General features: G+C 38.0%; 1 protein-coding gene across 1 annotated transcript in view; it reads left to right on the top strand.

Moving 5' to 3' along the window:
- Window positions 1-574: 574 nt before the first annotated feature.
- GC (GC vitamin D binding protein) overlaps window positions 575-19037 on the top strand; it is a 30225-nt gene continuing 11762 nt past the window's right edge. Inside the window, exons 1-6 of the mRNA XM_077751153.1 lie at window positions 575-701; window positions 10666-10735; window positions 11651-11783; window positions 14018-14229; window positions 15344-15476; window positions 15763-15857. Of these exons, the coding sequence (XP_077607279.1) occupies window positions 614-701; window positions 10666-10735; window positions 11651-11783; window positions 14018-14229; window positions 15344-15476; window positions 15763-15857 (731 nt within the window). The 5' untranslated portion in view covers window positions 575-613. The remainder of the gene's footprint in view (window positions 702-10665; window positions 10736-11650; window positions 11784-14017; window positions 14230-15343; window positions 15477-15762; window positions 15858-19037) is intronic.

Raw genomic sequence — 19037 nt, 5'->3', positions numbered from 1 at the left:
CTAGTTATGTGCCTCACTTCAAGGGTTATTTTTAATATGTAGGTCAGTGCTTTAAGAAGTGTAATATAGCACATGAAGTACTATCCCACCATATTCAATAAAATTTTATAACGTTAAAATTGTGGAACTGGTGATAAATTGGCTTCTTCTTCTCTCCTTGCCCCCTTAGGACTTAAAAACAATTAGTCTGCAGTATTTTAAGGATAATGCTTACTTGTAGTACATTTAAAGAAAGGCAAACCAATAGAAAGAAACCTTCAGGTTTCCATTTATTCATGAGAAGGTTAGGGAGGGTCCAAAAACCCATAACTCAGGGGGCAGGCAGGAAATGTGCCCATTAATATAGTAAGTAAATTTTAGTAAAAAGCAGCAGGGGGAAAATTTCTATATATACCCTGACTCTTGCAGTTTGACAAAGTTAATGATTAAAAATCTCCTACATTTTCCCCCAGGGTGTCTATTTGTCTTGAATGATATTATTTTATCTCTTGTGGGCCAAGGATGACTGCCCTTGCTTCTGTGTAGAGATTAATAATTGATTAGTTCATAGGAATCTTAGTAAAAGGGAAATGGTTACTTTGGGCTGTCACTTTTACTGGGTAATGTACAGGAGATGGGTGCTGCAGAACTGACCAGCAGAACAATGAAGAGGATCCTGGTTCTTCTGCTTGCTGTAGCATTTGTGCATGCTCTAGAAAGAGGTAAGACTTCCAGTGGTGTGATCACTTATAAAAACTCTTACTAGTCCAAATTTCCATTACCCTTTTGAAAAGTTATCCAAAAAGTAAAGAACAGAGTGTTGGTAAACATGTTGAGGAGAAAGGATAGAACAAAATAGGAATTAGTCTGAGCTCAAATGTAGCATATCGCATTTAATTGGAATAGACAAGAAATCAAGAACCTCATAAAAGAAAATTGAAAAGATAATTATCCTTGTTCACTTTTTTGAAAGCCAAGATCTGGAGAGAATTGCTTGAAATTAGAAATTTAGTTGTTAAAAGATAATGCAAATGGAGGCTGTGGTCCATCACTGAGTATTTTTCCCCCCAGACTTCAAATATTTATGGTTGTTGAGAGTATAATACATTCTATCAATGATGCATGAAGTCAACAAAGATCATAGATCCTCTTTAAGGAATTCTGTGTAGGTGTAATATTTGAAAGTGCATTATAGTTTGTAAAACATCGTACATGAAGGAATTTAATACAGCTTAATTATCTTGATAACCAGGTTTTCTATTTTTCATTAATATTCTTTAAATGGGAGGGAGCCCTGGGTGACTTAGTCATTTAAGCATCCGACTCTTGGTATAGGTGCAGGTCATGATCTCACGACTTAGGAGATCCAGCCTGCATTGGGCTCTGCACTGAGATTCTCGCTCTCCCCACCACTCTCTCAGCCCCTCCCCCCAATTGCTTGCTCGCTCTCAAAATAAGCAAACATTAAATTAAAAAAAAAATATTCTTCAAATGGGGTCTCATCTTTGAGCAATGTTTAGGAATATTTTTAAATGACAGAAACTGAAATAGAAGCATATGATTTCATGAAAAGTTCCCAAGCTTCAAAACTCATAATCCATTCCAATTTCCTTCTCTGGCTGATTCTTTTAATGCTTATAAGAAAATCTACATTCATCTTGCTCTGGAAAAAAGTGAAGCTTGTATGTAGTACTGTCAGTGAACAGCCTCACCCAAGTCATGTGGCGGTATTAACATATCTAACAAGTAGAATAAGTTGTGTATCACAAAAATTATCAGTTATTGTGACATGAATAACACTATTCCTCTTATCTGTACATTCACTTTTCCTTGATCTTTCATCATTCAACTTATCTTACATTTTAAGTTCCTCATTTATAGATTCTTTTTTTTAATGTTTATTTTTGAGAGTAGGGGAGGGACAGGGAGACACACACACAGAATCTGAGGCAGGCTTCAGGCTCTGAGCTGTCAGCATAGAGCCCCACATGGACTCGGACCCACAATCCATAGGATCACGACCTGAGCTGAAGTCAGACACTTAACCGACTGAGCCACCCAGGTGCCCCTCATTTAGAGATTCTTAAGTAAGCTATGGATCCTAGTCTCCTCTACAGAGTCTGAGATATCATGGGGTATAAACTGTGTCCTTTACAAGAGTTCTAAATAGGCCATGTCCCAGAAAACCCTGAAAGCTTACTCCTTTGTCTATGGTTTTCCTGGGGCATATACGAACCTCAAAAAATCCTACTGAAATAGGTTCACATCAAAATCTTCAGGGGCACCTGGGTGGCTCAGTCGGTTAAGTGTCCAGCTTCGGCTCAGGTCATGATCTCACGGTTCGTGGGTTTGAGCCCCGAGTTGGGCTCTGTGCGGACAGCTAGCTCAGAGCCTGGAGCTTGTTTCAGATTCTGTGTCTCCCTCTCTTTGGCCCTCCCCTGCCCACGCTGTCTGTCTGTCTGTCTCTCTCTCTCTCTCTCTCTCTCAGAAATAAACATTAAAGAGGGGGAAAAAAGATCTTCAAAACACATAAGATCTAGTAACGGCTAGGTCCTGGGATTGTGTGTGGACCCCCTAGCATGGGGCAGGGGTCATCATTTTGGACTGCTGACTCTAAGTGCATATTGGATTCCCCTCAAAGGATCACAAATGTCCTCTGGAAAACACTATTCTGCAACGTCTATTTTGACATTCAGCACTCTCTCAGGCTCTGATGAAATGGATGCTGAAAACTTCAATTAAGCTTCCTTGAAGGTCTGAACTTCATAATGAACTTCAGTCAGATTACTTAGGTTCCAAAGGTCAGATGACAAGCCCTGAGACCTAACATACATTTATAAGTATTAAATGTCTAGTATTTGGGAACAGTAGTCCTGACCCATCACTTTTCTATAATACCCAAGTATGACCCAAATGACCAAGTCAATGATTTGCCTTGGAGGTAGGTATGCTCTCTTCTGAAAGAAAGTTACAAAGTATACAGATCAAAGGAGTTGAGAGGAGGCTTGGATGGTAGGGAATGGGTATGCACTGCAGTTTTCTCTGCCTGTTACAGTTCTAGAGAGCCAACCAACAGCCCACAGCACGTATCTAGAACACCTTTTTCCAAAGTGTATTTCATTCAAGACTCAACTTGGGAAATCTTTTATGGCCAAACACATATAAGAAATAAGCTATACATAAGTCTTTCTTGGTTGGTTTACAATTCATGTCTTTGTTACCCTAACAGTTTCAAGATGTCCTAAAAGAAAGAAACCTTACTTCACCCAGTTTCCCAAACACATGGGCTCTTTCCTAAAATGCCCAGACTCCATGGAAGTATTCTCTGGGAAACCTCAGGTTTAAGATGGATATTGCTGCAGCTCAATATGTATATGGGCCCCAGTCAGGCCAGTCCTCCCCCATCAAATGGCACTGGAGATTTAGTGCACAAGTCATTTGGTACATCTTGGGAGAAGGGCTTACCAAATATGCCAAATCTGGATGAGGTCATAAGAAAACCTCCACACTAGCTACTCCAGGAGAGGCAGAAGTCTGTGTATGCCAACTGCCTCTCTACTCAGTTTCTTTCCTTTTTTTATATATATTTTTTATTTTTATTTATTCATTTATTTTAACAAATAGTTTATTGTCAAGTTGGTTTCCATATAACACCCAGTGCTCATCCCCACGAGTGCCCTCCTCCCTGTCCCTCTCCCCCCTCCCCCCCCCACACCCATCAGTCCTCAGTTTGTTCTCAACATTCAAGAGTCTCTCATGGTTTGCCTCTCTCCCTCTCCCCCAGGGCCCTCCGTTAAGTTTTTCCTAATCCTCCTATATGTGCAAACATATGATACTTGTCCTTCTCTGCCTGACTTATTTCGCTCAGCATAACACCCTCAAGGTCCATCCATGTTGCTACACATGGCCAGATTTCATTCACACTCACTATCTACTCAGTTTCTTTCCTAAGGATTGAAATCTAAAATATCTCTCTCCCTCTTCCCAAGAAAGCAGCAGGGAGACTGACACAGCTACACAATGACTAGGGAAATAATGCTATGAGAAATAAGCCTCTGCATTTTATAGGAGCTGTTGGCAAGAGCAAGATTTTTATTACAAACCTTTTCCTTTTTGCTGAAGCATCTCATTCTCTGCATACATACTGTTGCTAGACGGAATATCAAATTGCAGGAAGAAAGGAAGTTCTTTGGGTTGGTTGCGGAACTGTATTTTTGCTTCTCCCACTTGCCTGTCAGAACAGCCCTAGTCAATGTGGGTTATCCCAATCTCCCAAATCACCACTGAATCATAGGTTTCTCTTTGCCACAAGCTGCTCCTTCATCAGCAGACATATTAAAAACAGATTATTCTAAGTCTGATTCAGGAGCATAGCTGTATAGAATGCCAGAGAAGTAATTTAGGATAAGTAGTTATCTTCTCTATTTTCTCAGATAGGTCTTTGTATCCTCTCTGCAAAACCTACATAAATAATTATTGAGGGGGTGACCCAGGATAAGAGGTCTACATGATGAAAAGAAGACAGCAATGCAAAGATGTAGAAGTGTGTTTCAAGGTGGTGGAATGGAGGTATAAAAGTCCTAGAAACAAGCATGGCCTGATTCATGTTCACAAAGCAGCAAGAGAAAAAGCACAAAAGAGGCTTAGCTAAGAGGTAAGAGGAGGAGGAGCTGAAGTCAGAGAGGTAGCTAACTTCATTACAAAGGGACTGTTAACTTCCCTGGAAATTAATAGCAATCTTATACCCCACTGCTGTAAGGTACAAAGCCAGGTATGCACTCACCACCATATGGCTAGTGGAGGGACATAGATTATCAACAGAGTATAGAATATCTGATAATATATATCACTGTATTTTGCCACGAAAAGTTGAATTTTGATATAAAATGTTGCTAACACTGAGCGTTTACCACATTAGGCAGAAGAGGTGCTAAGCATTTTTATGGAGAGTAACATATTTCATAGAACAGCCTTATGAAAAAGATACTATTGATTACCTTAAACCCAAGATTACTCTTCCTTGAATCACCCTATAGGAATAGATTTAAATGGATACCCCAGATCTTTTTTTTTTTTAATTTTAATGGTTTATTTCTGAGAGATAGACAGCATGAGCAGGGAAGAGCCAGAGAGAGAAGGAGACACAATCTGAAATAGGCTCCAGGCTCTGAGCTAGCTGTCAGCACAGAGCCCAATGCGGGGCTTGAACCCACGAACCGTGAGATCATGACCTGAGCTGAAGTGGAACGCTCAACTGACTGAGCCACCCAGGCGCCCCTAAATGATACCCCATATCTTAAAATTAAAACTTTGACTATTAAGTCTGTGTTTAAGTCTCATACTTTGGTTTTATTACTGGACTCTTCATTTTCCAAGTAGGACTTAATGATTTTCTAACTTCAGATGGCTCTTCAAGTTGTTCCCTCCACACAAAATACTTCCCCAATTCATTTACTCCTGTTAAAATCCTGCCTATTATTCATGATTGACTTTAAGTAATAGTTCCTTTCATGAGGCTTTCTAAAAGCCCTCCTTCCATTCTCAAGTTTCATAATGCTTTGTTTCAGTCTCCTCTATGGCAATGATCACTACTAGTGGTACATGCTTACAATGTATTCTAAATTTCCAAGTCAAGATGTAGAACGTTTAACCCTCACACTTCCCAAAGGCGGGAGAAAGAAACTTGTTTTCTGATCTTCACCCCTGTAAAAGTACTTGTAGATGACAAGGTGCCCAACCTATAAAGGGAAGGGGCAGTGCAAGGAGATGGGGGAAGAATGCCCTCCTTTGAGACTTTGGTGGGACCACCCACAGTAGACCCGTGGACACTAAATTTGAATGAGTCTGAGGCCACTCTCTACTGCAACTGTAATTTCTGGACACCTCACTCACTGGCCCTGTATCTCCTACTATTTAATTTTCAAAGTCTAAAATAAAGGTTTACCTGTTCTTCTGATGGCATCCTAAAAAGGACATTTCATTTCCTCTAAATTGTTTGATCTATAGATGTCATCTAACGCTCTAGGTTTAGTATTAGAAGGATTGCATTTCTTTCTGTGGACTCAAACCCAGAAAACTGCACACTGGCCTGTAATCATTATCAATGTGAAAGACCAGATCAATGCTTTATGATAAANGAAAGAGAAAAAAAAAAAAAAAAAAGCCTGAACAAGGAAATCAAGTATTAATTTGCCCCTTCTTCATTAACAAGGATTCTAGCAATAAACCAGCAGTTTTCTTAATCTCCAATAATTAGAGAAACTTCCTAAGCCAGTCCGGCAAGTTTTAATTTCTCAAATAAAACCACTACTCTGAAATCAGTATCTAGTTTGACAAGTTTGAATAAACACTACAAGCCATATTTCTAAGTTCACACTCACATACACACACCCCCAAATATATGGACATTTTCTGACATCAGTGAGCCTATCCATGCATGACGGAAATGAAAAAGCCAAAAGAATAAAATTAAAAATAATATATAATGCCTCACAGAGCTCTGAAAACCTATGATTCTCCAAAATAAAAAAGTAACATAACACTAATACAATTTCTAGCATCCTATATCAGCATTTATTCAATTCAATGTTATTCAGGGTACAGCCATTGCTCCTGGTATACAAATGGCTTTTATAGGAGAACAAACTTGTTTTAGAGAAATACTCTAGCCATAGTTAAAGCATTCCAAATATATTTTTTAGAAAAGTTTGTACCAGGACAGTAGTATCTTGGTCTATCCCCACTACATTGAAAATTCCCTGAGGGCAGAAAATAGGTCTATTTTGCTCTCCATTGTATATTCAGTACTGAATCCAATATCTGGTACAAAGTAGGTCTTCGAAACAAATCTGTTGCATGTATGAATACTCTTGTCTCTGTTAAGAGAAGGTACATAAAGCAAAAAAATTTCCTGAAAATAAACTAAGTTTTCAAAAGTCTAGGTAGAATTAGACACAACTTACCAGAATATTTCACAATATAGATAGAAGTGGGACAGGCTATTGCAAAAAGCAAAAATTCCATTAATGAAATTTGTAAACATTTAGTGCTGAGGGGTCACTTGATGTGAAAGTGATTTCACCAGAGTCACTGAGATTATGCCAATATTTACTGGGGCCGTATCAAAGTCCAGATTGTCTTCTTTATAACCACATGGAACATTCAAGAACAGACTAGGTCATTTACCATTCATTCTAGGTAGGATTTAATTACACAAAGTGATTTCAACTGGTATAAAACATTTAACAACACTCCCTGGAGTAAGGAATCAATTTGCAATAATCACACTGCAAACTAACTTCAGTATTTGTTTTTTGGACTATAAGAAAATGATTAATATATATGCTTAGGCTTATAAGCTATAGGTCTTCTCTGTGGATAAATGAGTAAGTGAATACTTTTTTTGATCAGAAACATATTGAGTAGTCTATCTGAAATATCTACGGTACAACAGCTTCCTCTACAGGTATTTCTTTAAGAGCTTTTTATCTTTATTTTAATTCTAAACTTTCTCAGTTGACTCTTTTGAGCTGCCTTCCTTGCTTCTGTCAAGCCCAAGGTTGAATTTCTAGCAAAAGTGGTTCCAAAACGATTTTAAATCTTAGGTAGTTGATCTAATTCCCCCCACCCCCTTTTTCTTTGCATTATTGTTATTTTGCATTTTTTTTAATTTTAAAATTTTATTCAAATCCAAATTACTTAACATAGTGTAGCATTGGTTTCAGGAGTAGAATTTTGTGATTCTTCACTTACATATAATGCCCAGTGCTCATCCCAACAAGTGCACTCTTTAATGCCCATCACCCATTTAGCCCATTCTCCACCCAACACCCCTCCAGTGACCCTCAGATTGTTCTCTGTATTTAAGAGAGTCTTATGGCTCACCAAGTATCAACAGAAATGACCTCTGTATTTTTATGGGGAACATTTATTAAACAAAGCTAGCTCTTCTGCATTAAAGAGAAAAAAGTTATTGGAGCTATTTTTTTGTGGTTCAAAACATAGTAAGCTGGGGGGTGGGGTGGCAGGAGGAAGATTTCATTTAATTTCTTACTATTTCAAAATGAATTATTTTGTAATCCTTTGGATATTATCTTATAGATGACAAGGATATAATCTTGTACTAAATTCAGGAATATTTAATACATGTGGTTATTTAAATTCCATCTGATTTTTTCCCTGGAAAAACCCTCACCTCTTCAAAGAGCTGCTACTCATTTCAGTTATTAGTCATAGCTATAACCAAGTTCTCACACATTGAACTAAAATCTACCACCAGTTTTTCCTAGCTCTACCTTAGGAACAACAAAAAACAACTCTGTGGACACCCTAATGGTAAATCCTTCATTATAGGAGGACAACTCTCCCCTAAATTCTGTCCCCTATGCCCTAATTATCAGTCTCATCGAATACTATTAATGATTAATGAAAGTTTTTGGCCTTATTTTGACCTTTTGAAACGGTGACAATATCTGACCTTGCAAACTAATCAACACATTTCAGAAAATGTACTAGATGTGAAGGTTCTCATTCTGTAATAAGCTCACTGCAAGTGGCTTTTTATACTCCAGTGACTGTTAACTTTATCCTACTGTCTTGTCCTGGTATCCAAGATGATGGGAGATTTGAACATGTAGTTTCTTTCCCACACTCTGGGATTTTGATGGTATTTGTAATAAGGGGCTGACTCAAAGTACTGCTTAGGAATGTCTCTGTCCCCCAATTTGGACTCTTCCCACTTCACTTTGAACAGTCCACCTGAAAAATATAGGGGGCAACAGCTTCCTCTGTAGAAGGTTTTTGCCATTAGATCTAACAAATCCTAACGAGAACCTTTTCAAAAGAAAAAAAAAAATTCTCCCCAGTCTATAGCCATATACCACCACCTCCACAGCAAACCATAGAAGACCAATTTCTACCTTGGCTTCCTTATGTTCATGCTTTCAAAGTTCTAACTGTGAGAGCGAAGGGCTTGTGGGAGGGTAAAAAGTTATGACAGAAGTTGCCATTGTATCACCTGAGATGGGTTTCTCAGTATTTACAATCCAGGAGAAAAAGTTGCTAACCCTTAACACACTTAGAAACTGGGCAGTTTATATACCTCCTTTCCTTCCAAAAGATGTATCATTAAATGTTGAAGGTTTCCTAGACTTACTTGCATAAATGAGTCAAGGAAAGACCCCATGAACCACTTCTTCACATCTACCTTGCTGTATATGTAGTAGAGATGTTGAGCAAGTGGGTCTTAATCCGTAAAGAACTTCTCTCCTCCTGTGGGAACTAGCTCTTCCCAACCACTTGAATGGACCTGAGAGTAGGTTCACTTGACTTTTCTGTTCACTTAAAGAGGTCCCTCTGATCCTTTTGAACCTCAGAACAACTACTTCATAAAAGTCATTGGAAAGGCTGGTTTGTTTAATAGTCAAATATTTGTAAGTTCTTTTGAAATTGAAACCACTTCCCCAGATGAGGCCCGTTTCAATCCTTTGGTCTATTGTGGCAACGAGAGACATGTACACTTTCTTCTCTGCCTGTTCTCCTTCCTTATGCTTTCGAAACTGCTTTTACTTCTTCCAAGGTTAATATGGAAGGGAGAAGCTAGCAGGAGAGGCAAGCAGCAGGAACATTAATTCAATGGACAGTCTTGTGAGCTAGTGTTTCCATTGGTTATAGGAAATACTCAAAGTTGACACTTTATAGGCTCTTTGGAGAGCTCTTTCCCATGATTTCTGGTATCTCTGACATCCAGTTGGCACCTTAACACTTCTCCTTGGGCCTCTGACTTTCAAGTTGTCGGACTCCATACAGAGAGATCTCATTATTGGCACCGTACTGCCCTCTAGATGGTCCACCCCATCCTTCCCCCAAATTAAGACAACTCCAGATCAGATTGCTCTCCTGCTTAATCTATGTCAGGTCCACAGACCACAACACAGCTTCCCACTCGAAGCCCTCTTTTTGTTGCCCCAGGCCACTTCACCAGCCCCTCTCACCCTCTGGCATTCTCTAGTCTGAATCCAACACCCGCCATTGTACCCCAAACTCCTATCAAGGTCTGAGTGTTTTCCTTTAAGCCTCTCACTGCACTTGAAGCAAGGGGAAGTGCTTTCCACCATTTTTTCAAACCTACCACACAGGCAAATTATTTGGGAGAGAAAGTTGCCAAATTTCAGTTTTTCCCCCTTCACCTGAGTTTTTAACCTTCCCTGATAGAATTTGAGGTGGGTAATGGAGTTCTGGTGGCAACACCAGGTCACAACCCTCCTTTAAACTCCTGCTTTAGAGGGGCTAGCTCTTCATTACATGTGTATGTAGATATTCACCATTTATTTTTTGTTCTGATTTCAAGACCATAGTGAAATGCAGACAAATAAAAGAAAGATTAAAAGTTCCATTGTAGCATTATTGTAAAGAAGGGACCTAAGAGACCGACTGCCCGATCAGTAGGTTCGGACATCATTTGACTGCTCTGCTTTCAGTAAGAGGGCATTTGTTCTGTAATTGTCATTACAATTTCTAGCAGGCCATAAAATGGATGTGTAGGAACACAGCTAGACAGGCACCCTAAAGTGAAACTGTATATAGAGAAAATGCTACGTTTACTATAGATGCATCATGTGGAAAATATGTACATATCCTGTTACCTTCATTAGAAAAGATATCAATTTTTCTATTTCTGGCTCCTAGGCCGAGATTATGAGAAGGAAAAAGTTTGCAGGGAAATTGCCCATCTGGGAAAAGAGGACTTCAGATCTTTGTAAGTATGAGGTATTCACTCACTCTCTTGGTTACTTGACCTTGAATGAAACCACATTGAGGGAACTTAATTCAGCAAGGAGGGCTGACCCACTCTCTGCATATTTTAAGAGGATAGAACCCAGTGTGGTTTTGATTTGTATTTCCCTGATGAGGAGGGATGCTGAGCATCGTTTCATGTGTCTGTTGGCCATCTGGATGTCCTCTTTGGAGAGGTGTCTGTTCATATCTTCTGTCCATTTCTTCACTGGGTTGTTTGTTTTTCGGGCACGTAGTTTGGGGGGAGAAGAAGGGCGGAAATGGTGGGGGAAAGGGAGAGAGGCAAACCATGAGAGACTCTTGAATGCTGACAAAAACTGAGGACTGATGGATGTGGGGGGGAGGGGGGATGGGCATGGAGGAGGGCACTTGTGGGGATGAGCACTGAGTGTTATGTGGAAACTAATTTGACAATAAACTATTTGAAAAAAAAAAAAAAGATAGAACCCAAGACCAATGGGAGCGTAGATGTCATGCCAGTGGAAGACATCTAAAGAGTCCAGTTGAATTGTCACTTGAGTCTAAATTTGTTAGCATTAGGTTTATTAGTAGAGTGAAGAGAACAAGCAGTTTAAGGTAAAATAAAATGCAAAGAGTATATACATGAGTTGTGGCAAACAAAAACGAGATATAGAACAGATTTACTGGGAAGGGTTGAGCAAGGAAAGAACAGGAGGCTTCTTGGATAAAACCCCCAAATCCAACTTCCATTTTACAAGGAAGAAAAACGAATTTTTAAAAAAGTGAACCTCAGGTTCTTTTCACTAATCAAGGTATGCAATACTCTGGTTAAAGATGGAGTTTGTTCAATGTTTTAATATGCACAAATGTGAAATTTCTTAAAATTCTAAATATATCAACCTACCATTTTCCTCAGATCAATGGTCTTATACAGCAGAAAGTTTCCCAGTAGCACGTTTGAACAGATCAGTCACCTTGTGAATGAAGTTGTCTCCTTGACAGAAGCCTGCTGTGCTGAAGGGGCTGACCCTGACTGCTATGACCTCAGGGTAGGTTCTTGTGGCTGCCCATGTCCATAGGGACTCACAGAAAATAACCAAGATAGGCCTTTAATGCTGTACATTGGAAATCCTAGACAGCAACTCCACCTCTTCCAAGTTTGAGAGACTTAGCCCCAGAGCTCAGACCTATTCTAGTATAGTGAATCCGTTTTGCCCATCAGTCCTATAAGGTTCAAATGAAAAAACTGGGATATCTATAATTCATGAACCTCTTGAAATAATGTATTCTGTGTGTCTTAAAAGCCTACCCATACACATACATTTATCATGTTAAGAAAGGTACAACAGCCCCAGAATAATTTAGTGTTGGCTTCAAATTACTTTGAGTTTCAAAAGTTGCCTTATATACATACACTAGGGTCTGGGTTTTCCATTAAAGTATATATGCAGAAGTTAAAATGCTGAACTGACAGGGCTCAAAATGTAGACAGGGGCTGAAAAAAAGTAAATTGCTAGAAACACCTGTGGTTTTACCAACAGAGCCATCAGGCTTAATACAAAGAACATTTAGACGAAGTTTGATAGAGGCTTCTACCAACCAAGCTCTTTGTTCAAATCTGCAGAAATCATACACCAAAGATCTGATTAGAATATATCCTACACAGGGACATTTGGGTGGCTCAGACAGTTGGTGGATTCTAGCCCCACATCAGGCTCTATGCTGAGAGCTCAGAGCCTGGAGCTTAACTCAGATGCTGGGGGGGTCTCTCCCTCTCCTCCTCTCCCCTGCTCATGTTCTGCTTCCCTTTCAAAAACATAAAAAACTATATACATATATATAGATATAGATAGATCTATATATCCTACACACAATGATTAGTCTTGCCTATTAACTGCTTCATCTGGCCTTTATATACTTTCTAGGATTTTTAATCATTTTTCTTCCACCATCAACTCCATGAATACCCATCATTTCAACTAGACCTTCTGTACTACTTTAAAACAAACTACCAACCATGATTGACAGAACACGTTTTTATTTTATTTACATTTTATTTCATGCATTCACTAACATTCCTTGACCAGAGAGAAGCTCCAGGGTTGTAGAGGCAGATCTCACAAAACAGATGGCATTGCCTTTGGCGGGGGTGGAAGCATTTTTAAAACCATCCTGATACTTTCTTTACAAACTCTTTTGGAAAGGAGGTAATAATAATAGTAATTAATAATAATAATAAAGGGCAATGCTAGGGAAAGAAATGGAAAGGAAAAAAAATTCACCAACAAGAGAGATAAGAGGAATTCCTAAGAATTCCTAAGTTCTGAGAGTCTGAGGAGGAGAGGTTTACTTTTGGCTTACGTAAAATTCATCCATCATGTTGCTTTCCTTCATTTACAGGAAAGATCTTTAGAACCCTGGTTTTAAAAAGATGACCAACATAAATTAAGTGCAAGGATATCTAGGCAGTATTCCCCTAATAAACTCCCAGAAAGTTTTTTCCATGGGAACTCTATTTTACATTATTCCAAGTGTCAAATTCTTCCCAAAAAGAACATTTTGCTCCTGCAATTGTTTTGGTGGTACACTTACTACGGACTTAGTCTGCCCACATGTTATCAGTGGGCCAGTGCTGAGGCAGTAAATTGAGTTGCACCAGTGGTTTTCAATTCTGTGCTGCACAGGAGAATGTATTGGGGGTTTAGGAAACAGATCCTCAGGCTGCCTCTTTGAATTAATGAATCAAGTTCTGCCTTGTACAGCACAGGCATCTGGGCTCTGATTCTGATGCAAAAGCAGGTTCAAGCACCACTGGGTAAGAGAATGCAAACAAATGGGAGGACTAAAGCAGTCAGGAAGAGTCTGCTCATATAATAGAAGGGCATAATCCTTCTCCCTGGGGTATCTGCAGCAGAAAGCAAGTGGGAGATCATAGCAGAATCACCAGTAGAGGTTTTTCAAATGACCTCACTTAACCCGAGATATGTTAATATTTACCTACAGAAGCATTGAGCTAACGGATAAAACCTCTAACAGCTGCAAACAGTCTACTTGTTAATCAAGGTTCTATTTTTGTCAATGAGTAATTAACAGGAGACCCTGCATTTGCCGATAACTATGTAAATTGTCATGTTGACAAGTCATCCAATAGAGCTTTTGGCATGGACAGTTTGTTACCAAGGAGAATCTTTAGATTTAAGACTAAGATGTCATACTCCATGGAAAATTACAAGCCTGAAAGCTTCCATATAGGAATTGACTTGTTTTTCTTCTCTCATTCTAGACCTCAGCATTGTCTGCTAGGTCCTGTCAAAGCGACTCTCCATTCCCAGTGCACCCAGGAGCTGCTGAGTGCTGTACCAAAGAGGGCCTAGAACAGAAACTCTGTATGGCTGCCCTGAAGCACCATCCACAAGAATTTCCTACCTACGTAGAGCCAACAAATGATGAGATCTGTGAAGCATTCAGAAAAGATCCCAAAGACTTTGCTGAGCAGTAAGCGGCTTTATTAAGTAAAACTTCAGGGCATAAAATATCAGAAGTGTGTTGAATCTAACCCCCTACTCTACACAAACTCCTCTTCTACAGCAATGAGGAAATTTCCAATAAGACCTTGATCCTTACCTAAGGCTTCTCATCTCAGTCAGTGCTGATTATCATAAATCCCTTTCTCAGACAGAGATGAAGTCAACTTTCCAAAACTCCCAAACTTCCTTCTATCATCTGAAGCAGAATCACTTGGATCCCCTGTCTATGTGACATTTTCAAGTATTTGACAGCTCTTATGATCCCCCTTATGCTAGGGATCCTGGCATACTCTATTAGATTTTTTCTTTCCATTTTTGTTAGTTTTTGTGATCTCCCAAGACTAACAGAAGAACTAATATTATCATCTGGCTCCTCATGAATGTTAATCAAGGAGATCAAAAGCCATGTTCACTTATATGGTACAACATGTCATGTTCACAATTATTTCTAGGGATGTAAGAATAAAAAAACACACTTTTCTGAAAATTAAACATTTAAAGTGTACCCAGCAATACAATTCTATTTAGGATAATGGCAAAATACATATCCAAAAGTCAAATGCAATGTGGCTCAAATTGGCCTTAGAAGTTTGAAATTAAGGTCATGAGTTTATAAAAATTGGTTGGCTTTCTCATCCCTATAAATAATCAGAATTTTGCCCAAGATTTCAGTCTCATTTATACCCTTGTGGGCTTATGCTTCTAACAATTAAACATTTCAACAAATAAGCAAGTCTACATATAGCTATTGTTGAGAATAAGTAAGCTGGGATAGATGAAGGTAAAGCGGTTTCATTTTAGTTTGCTCAATATTAATAAGCAACTATCATGGGCCATGCACTTAGTAGACACTAAACAATAAAGAGACAAATGACCCCTCCTGTCAATCCACTTGTAAATTTAAGAAACTACTTAAATAAAAATACCAAACAAAATGGACTAGTATCCTTTCTCTAAATCTTTAGTGAGTCTTAGATATTAAAACTGAACTAATATAACACATTTTCCCATCAAACAGCTTATGAAAAAGTAGATTCTGCTTCCCACAAATGTTTTGACCAATACTCTTTTCCCTCCCACAGATTTCTGTATGAATATTCCATTAATTATGGACAAGCTCCTCTACCACTCTTAGTCAGTTATACTAAGAGTTATCTCTCTATGGTGGGGTCCTGCTGTACCTCACCAAGCCCAACAGTATGCTTTTTGAAAGAGGTAGGTATCACTTTTATTATTTAGTAATGTTCTATTTTTTTCCTGTATTAATGCCATTCAGTTAATGGTATTTCACATTCTGGAATGAGAAACTTTCTAAAATGCTTCCTTTACATTTCATTCATTGGAAAAAATATAACCCATCTAGGAAATAAGCATCAGTAAGTTCCTTTGGTCAGAGTTCAGTTTTATAGTGATAAAAGATAATAGCTTCTTTTTGCCATTTCTGCACACTGCTTTCAGTGGATCTTGACCATCTAATAGCATTCTCTCACTTACTTCCTAGAGACTCCAGATGAAACATTCATCACTTCTCACCACTATGTCAAACAGAGTCTGTTCACAATATGCTGCTTATGGGAAGGAGAAATCAAGGCTCAGGTAAAGATTAAGCACTATCAGTATGTTTATCTTGCTTGTGTCTACATTATCTATGATATTAGGATTCTCTAAGAAAATATTTCTGATAGATGCTGATGCATAGGAGCACATGTACCCCAATGTTCATAGCAGCACTCTCCACAATAGCTAAAACATGGAAAGAGCCTAAGTGTCCATCAACAGATGAATGGATCAAGAAGATGTGGTTTATCTATACCATGGAATACTACATGGCAATGAGAAACAATGAAATCTGGCCATGTGTAGCAACATGGATGGACCTTGAGGGTGTTATGCTGAGCGAAATAAGTCAGGCAGAGAAGGACAAATATCATATGTTTGCACGTATAGGAGGATTAGGAGGAACTTGACGGAGGAACAAGGGGGAGAAGAAGGGCGGAAATGGTGGGGGAAAGGGAGAGAGGCAAACCATGAGAGACTCTTGAATGCTGACAAAAACTGAGGACTGATGGATGTGGGCGGGAGGGGGGATGGGCATGGAGGAGGGCACTTGTGGGGATGAGCACTGAGTGTTATGTGGAAACTAATTTGACAATAAACTATTTGTAAAAAAAAAAAATATTTCTGATAGAATATATGGACTATAGTCTTATGTTCCTGTAATTCTCAAAAATATAGCCCAGTTCTTTTTCTCTACATAAAATATGAATTAAGAACAAATCTACATGGTCAAATATGACAGTTGCTTTTAATCAACCTTTTCCATATACTTATGGGAAAATTGGTAGACCACTAGAAATGGTTTCTTCAGTATTCATATAGCATATATTACAAACAATACAACATTTTACTCATCACCTGTTGTTTTCTTGGCCCATTTTTTTCTTGGGATGAGACTTCCTGAATTCTTACTATATGGCTTTGTGCTATATATAATGCATATCTCTAAAGTTCATTGAATATATTCTAATTACTTAGCTACTTTATTTGTAACCTACACTTCAATTTTTTGTGTGGCTACCGTTAACACTGTATTTTAATTCTGACAATTTCTAGGTTGACACTTTTCTGGTCTCCTCAGACTTCTAGACTGCAGATTTATCTTTTCAGTATTTACAGTCTCTCATTCTTTTTACTCTGACCCATAAGCCTTTCTTTTCTAATGGTAATGAAAAAAAATTTTTTATGCTGTCATCAGATCCTAAGGTTCTCTAATGGTACTAGAAACTACTTTCATGAACCCTTTAAGAAGAATCTTCCAATAGAAATACTCAAATACTAAATGGCACTTTCTCTAGACCTTCCCTTTAGTTTTCCTTTTGCATTAAGATGATATACTTGGCAAGTAGAACAGAAGAATTTACAGTATAAAATCACATATAAAATATAGATCTTAATCATTAGTTTATAACTGCATTTGTGTCTAGGAAATTTATCCCACAGAAATAGCACTGAATGTGAAAAAAAAGATTTAATAGCATTGAATGTGGAAAAAAAAGATATAATAGATCTATTGCTGCAACATTTTTTAAAGAAAAAATTAGACACTTCTTAAATTTCCCTAAAACAGAGAATACTTGCATAAACTGTGATATATCCATAGGAGAATGCCATAGTTTATTATAATTATATTGTAGTAAGATATTTAATGCCAACCACAGAATATTGGCAAAAGATATTGAAGATACAAATAAGTAGAAATACATTCCATGCTCATTAATGGAAGAATATGGTTAAAATGCCCATACTATTCAAATCAATCTACATGTGTAATGCAATTCCTATTAATATCCCAGTGGAATTTTTGGCAGCAATTAAAAAAACAAGCAATTAAAAAAAACAATGAATCCTAAAATTCATATAGAATGTCAAAGGGCTCTATCCAGGTCTAACAATCTTAGAAAAGAAAAACAAAGTTGGAGGCCTCACACTTTATAATTTCAAAACATAATAGCAATAATCAGGATGCTATGGTACTGGGATAAAATTTATAGATAGATAGATCGGTAGATCAATGGAACAGAGATCTCAGAAATACATGCTCATGTGTTTGGGCAAAAGGTTTTCAACAAGGATGCTGGAACTACTCAGTGGGGAAAGGACATTCTCAAATGGTGCTGGAAAAATTGGATATCCACATGCTAAAGAACTAAATTGAACTCTTACCTTACACCATATTTAAATATTCAAGATAGATAGAACATAAGGCCTAAGACTATAAAACTCCTAGAAAAGACAAAGGAAAAGCTTCAGACCACTAAATTTGACAAGGATTTTTTTGGAAATGACCAAGAATAGACAAAAGCAAAAATAGACAAATGGGACTACATGAAACTTAAGTTTCTATTTAAGGAACTTCCATAAAAATAACAAAGTATTCAATTCTGTTTAATCAAGTTATTTAAACATATGAAATAGAAATAGATATAGAAATAGCCAACAAGCATATGAAAAGATTTTCACTATCACTAATCATAAGAGAAATGCAAACCAAAACCACAGTAAGAGGTGATCTCATACCCATTAGGATGGCCACTTGGAAAACAGAAAAAGGAGTGTTGGCAAGAATGTGAAGAAATTGAAATCTTTGTGCACTATTAATGGGAATGCAAAATGGTGTAGCCAATATGAAACACAATATGGAGTTCTCAAAAAGTTTAAAGTAGAATCCTATGATCCAACAATCCCGCTTTTGCATTCAAAGTAGAATGTCAAGGAGATATTTGCACACTCATGTTCACTGCAGGATTCATAATAGGCAAGAGGTAGAAGAAACCAAATGTCTTAGGTTAAGCAAAATAAGCAGTCACAAGAGGACAAATACCGTGCGATTCCACTCATGTAGTATCTAAAGCAGTGAAAAATCACAGAAGCAAAGGGAAAAGGTGGTTGCCAAAAGATTGGAGTGGAGGCAGTCAGTGTTCGATGCTAAACAGAGCTGCAGTTTAGCAAGGTGAAAAGATGCTAGATGTGTGCTGTATATACAGATCTTTACATACAGTAAATATACTTAACATTCCTGAATTATATACTCAAATAGCTAAGATGGAAAACAAGGTTATGTGTTTTTGCCACAATTTCAAAGGAATACTTAGCAGATCAGGAACGTTTTCTGGATCATTAACAGAAAAGGGCAAATATATAAATAGTGTAGAGGAGCATAATCCTTTATGAAATACTTAGTACTTGGTAAGCCTTAGAAAATGCTTCAGGGTTCTA

This window comes from Crocuta crocuta, unplaced genomic scaffold, assembly GCF_008692635.1.
Source record: "Crocuta crocuta isolate KB4526 unplaced genomic scaffold, BGI_CrCroc_1.0 scaffold1, whole genome shotgun sequence".
Classification (NCBI taxonomy): Eukaryota; Metazoa; Chordata; class Mammalia; order Carnivora; family Hyaenidae; genus Crocuta; species Crocuta crocuta.
Note: the sequence above shows the minus strand (reverse complement) of the source record. Positions and strands in the feature narration are given on the sequence as shown.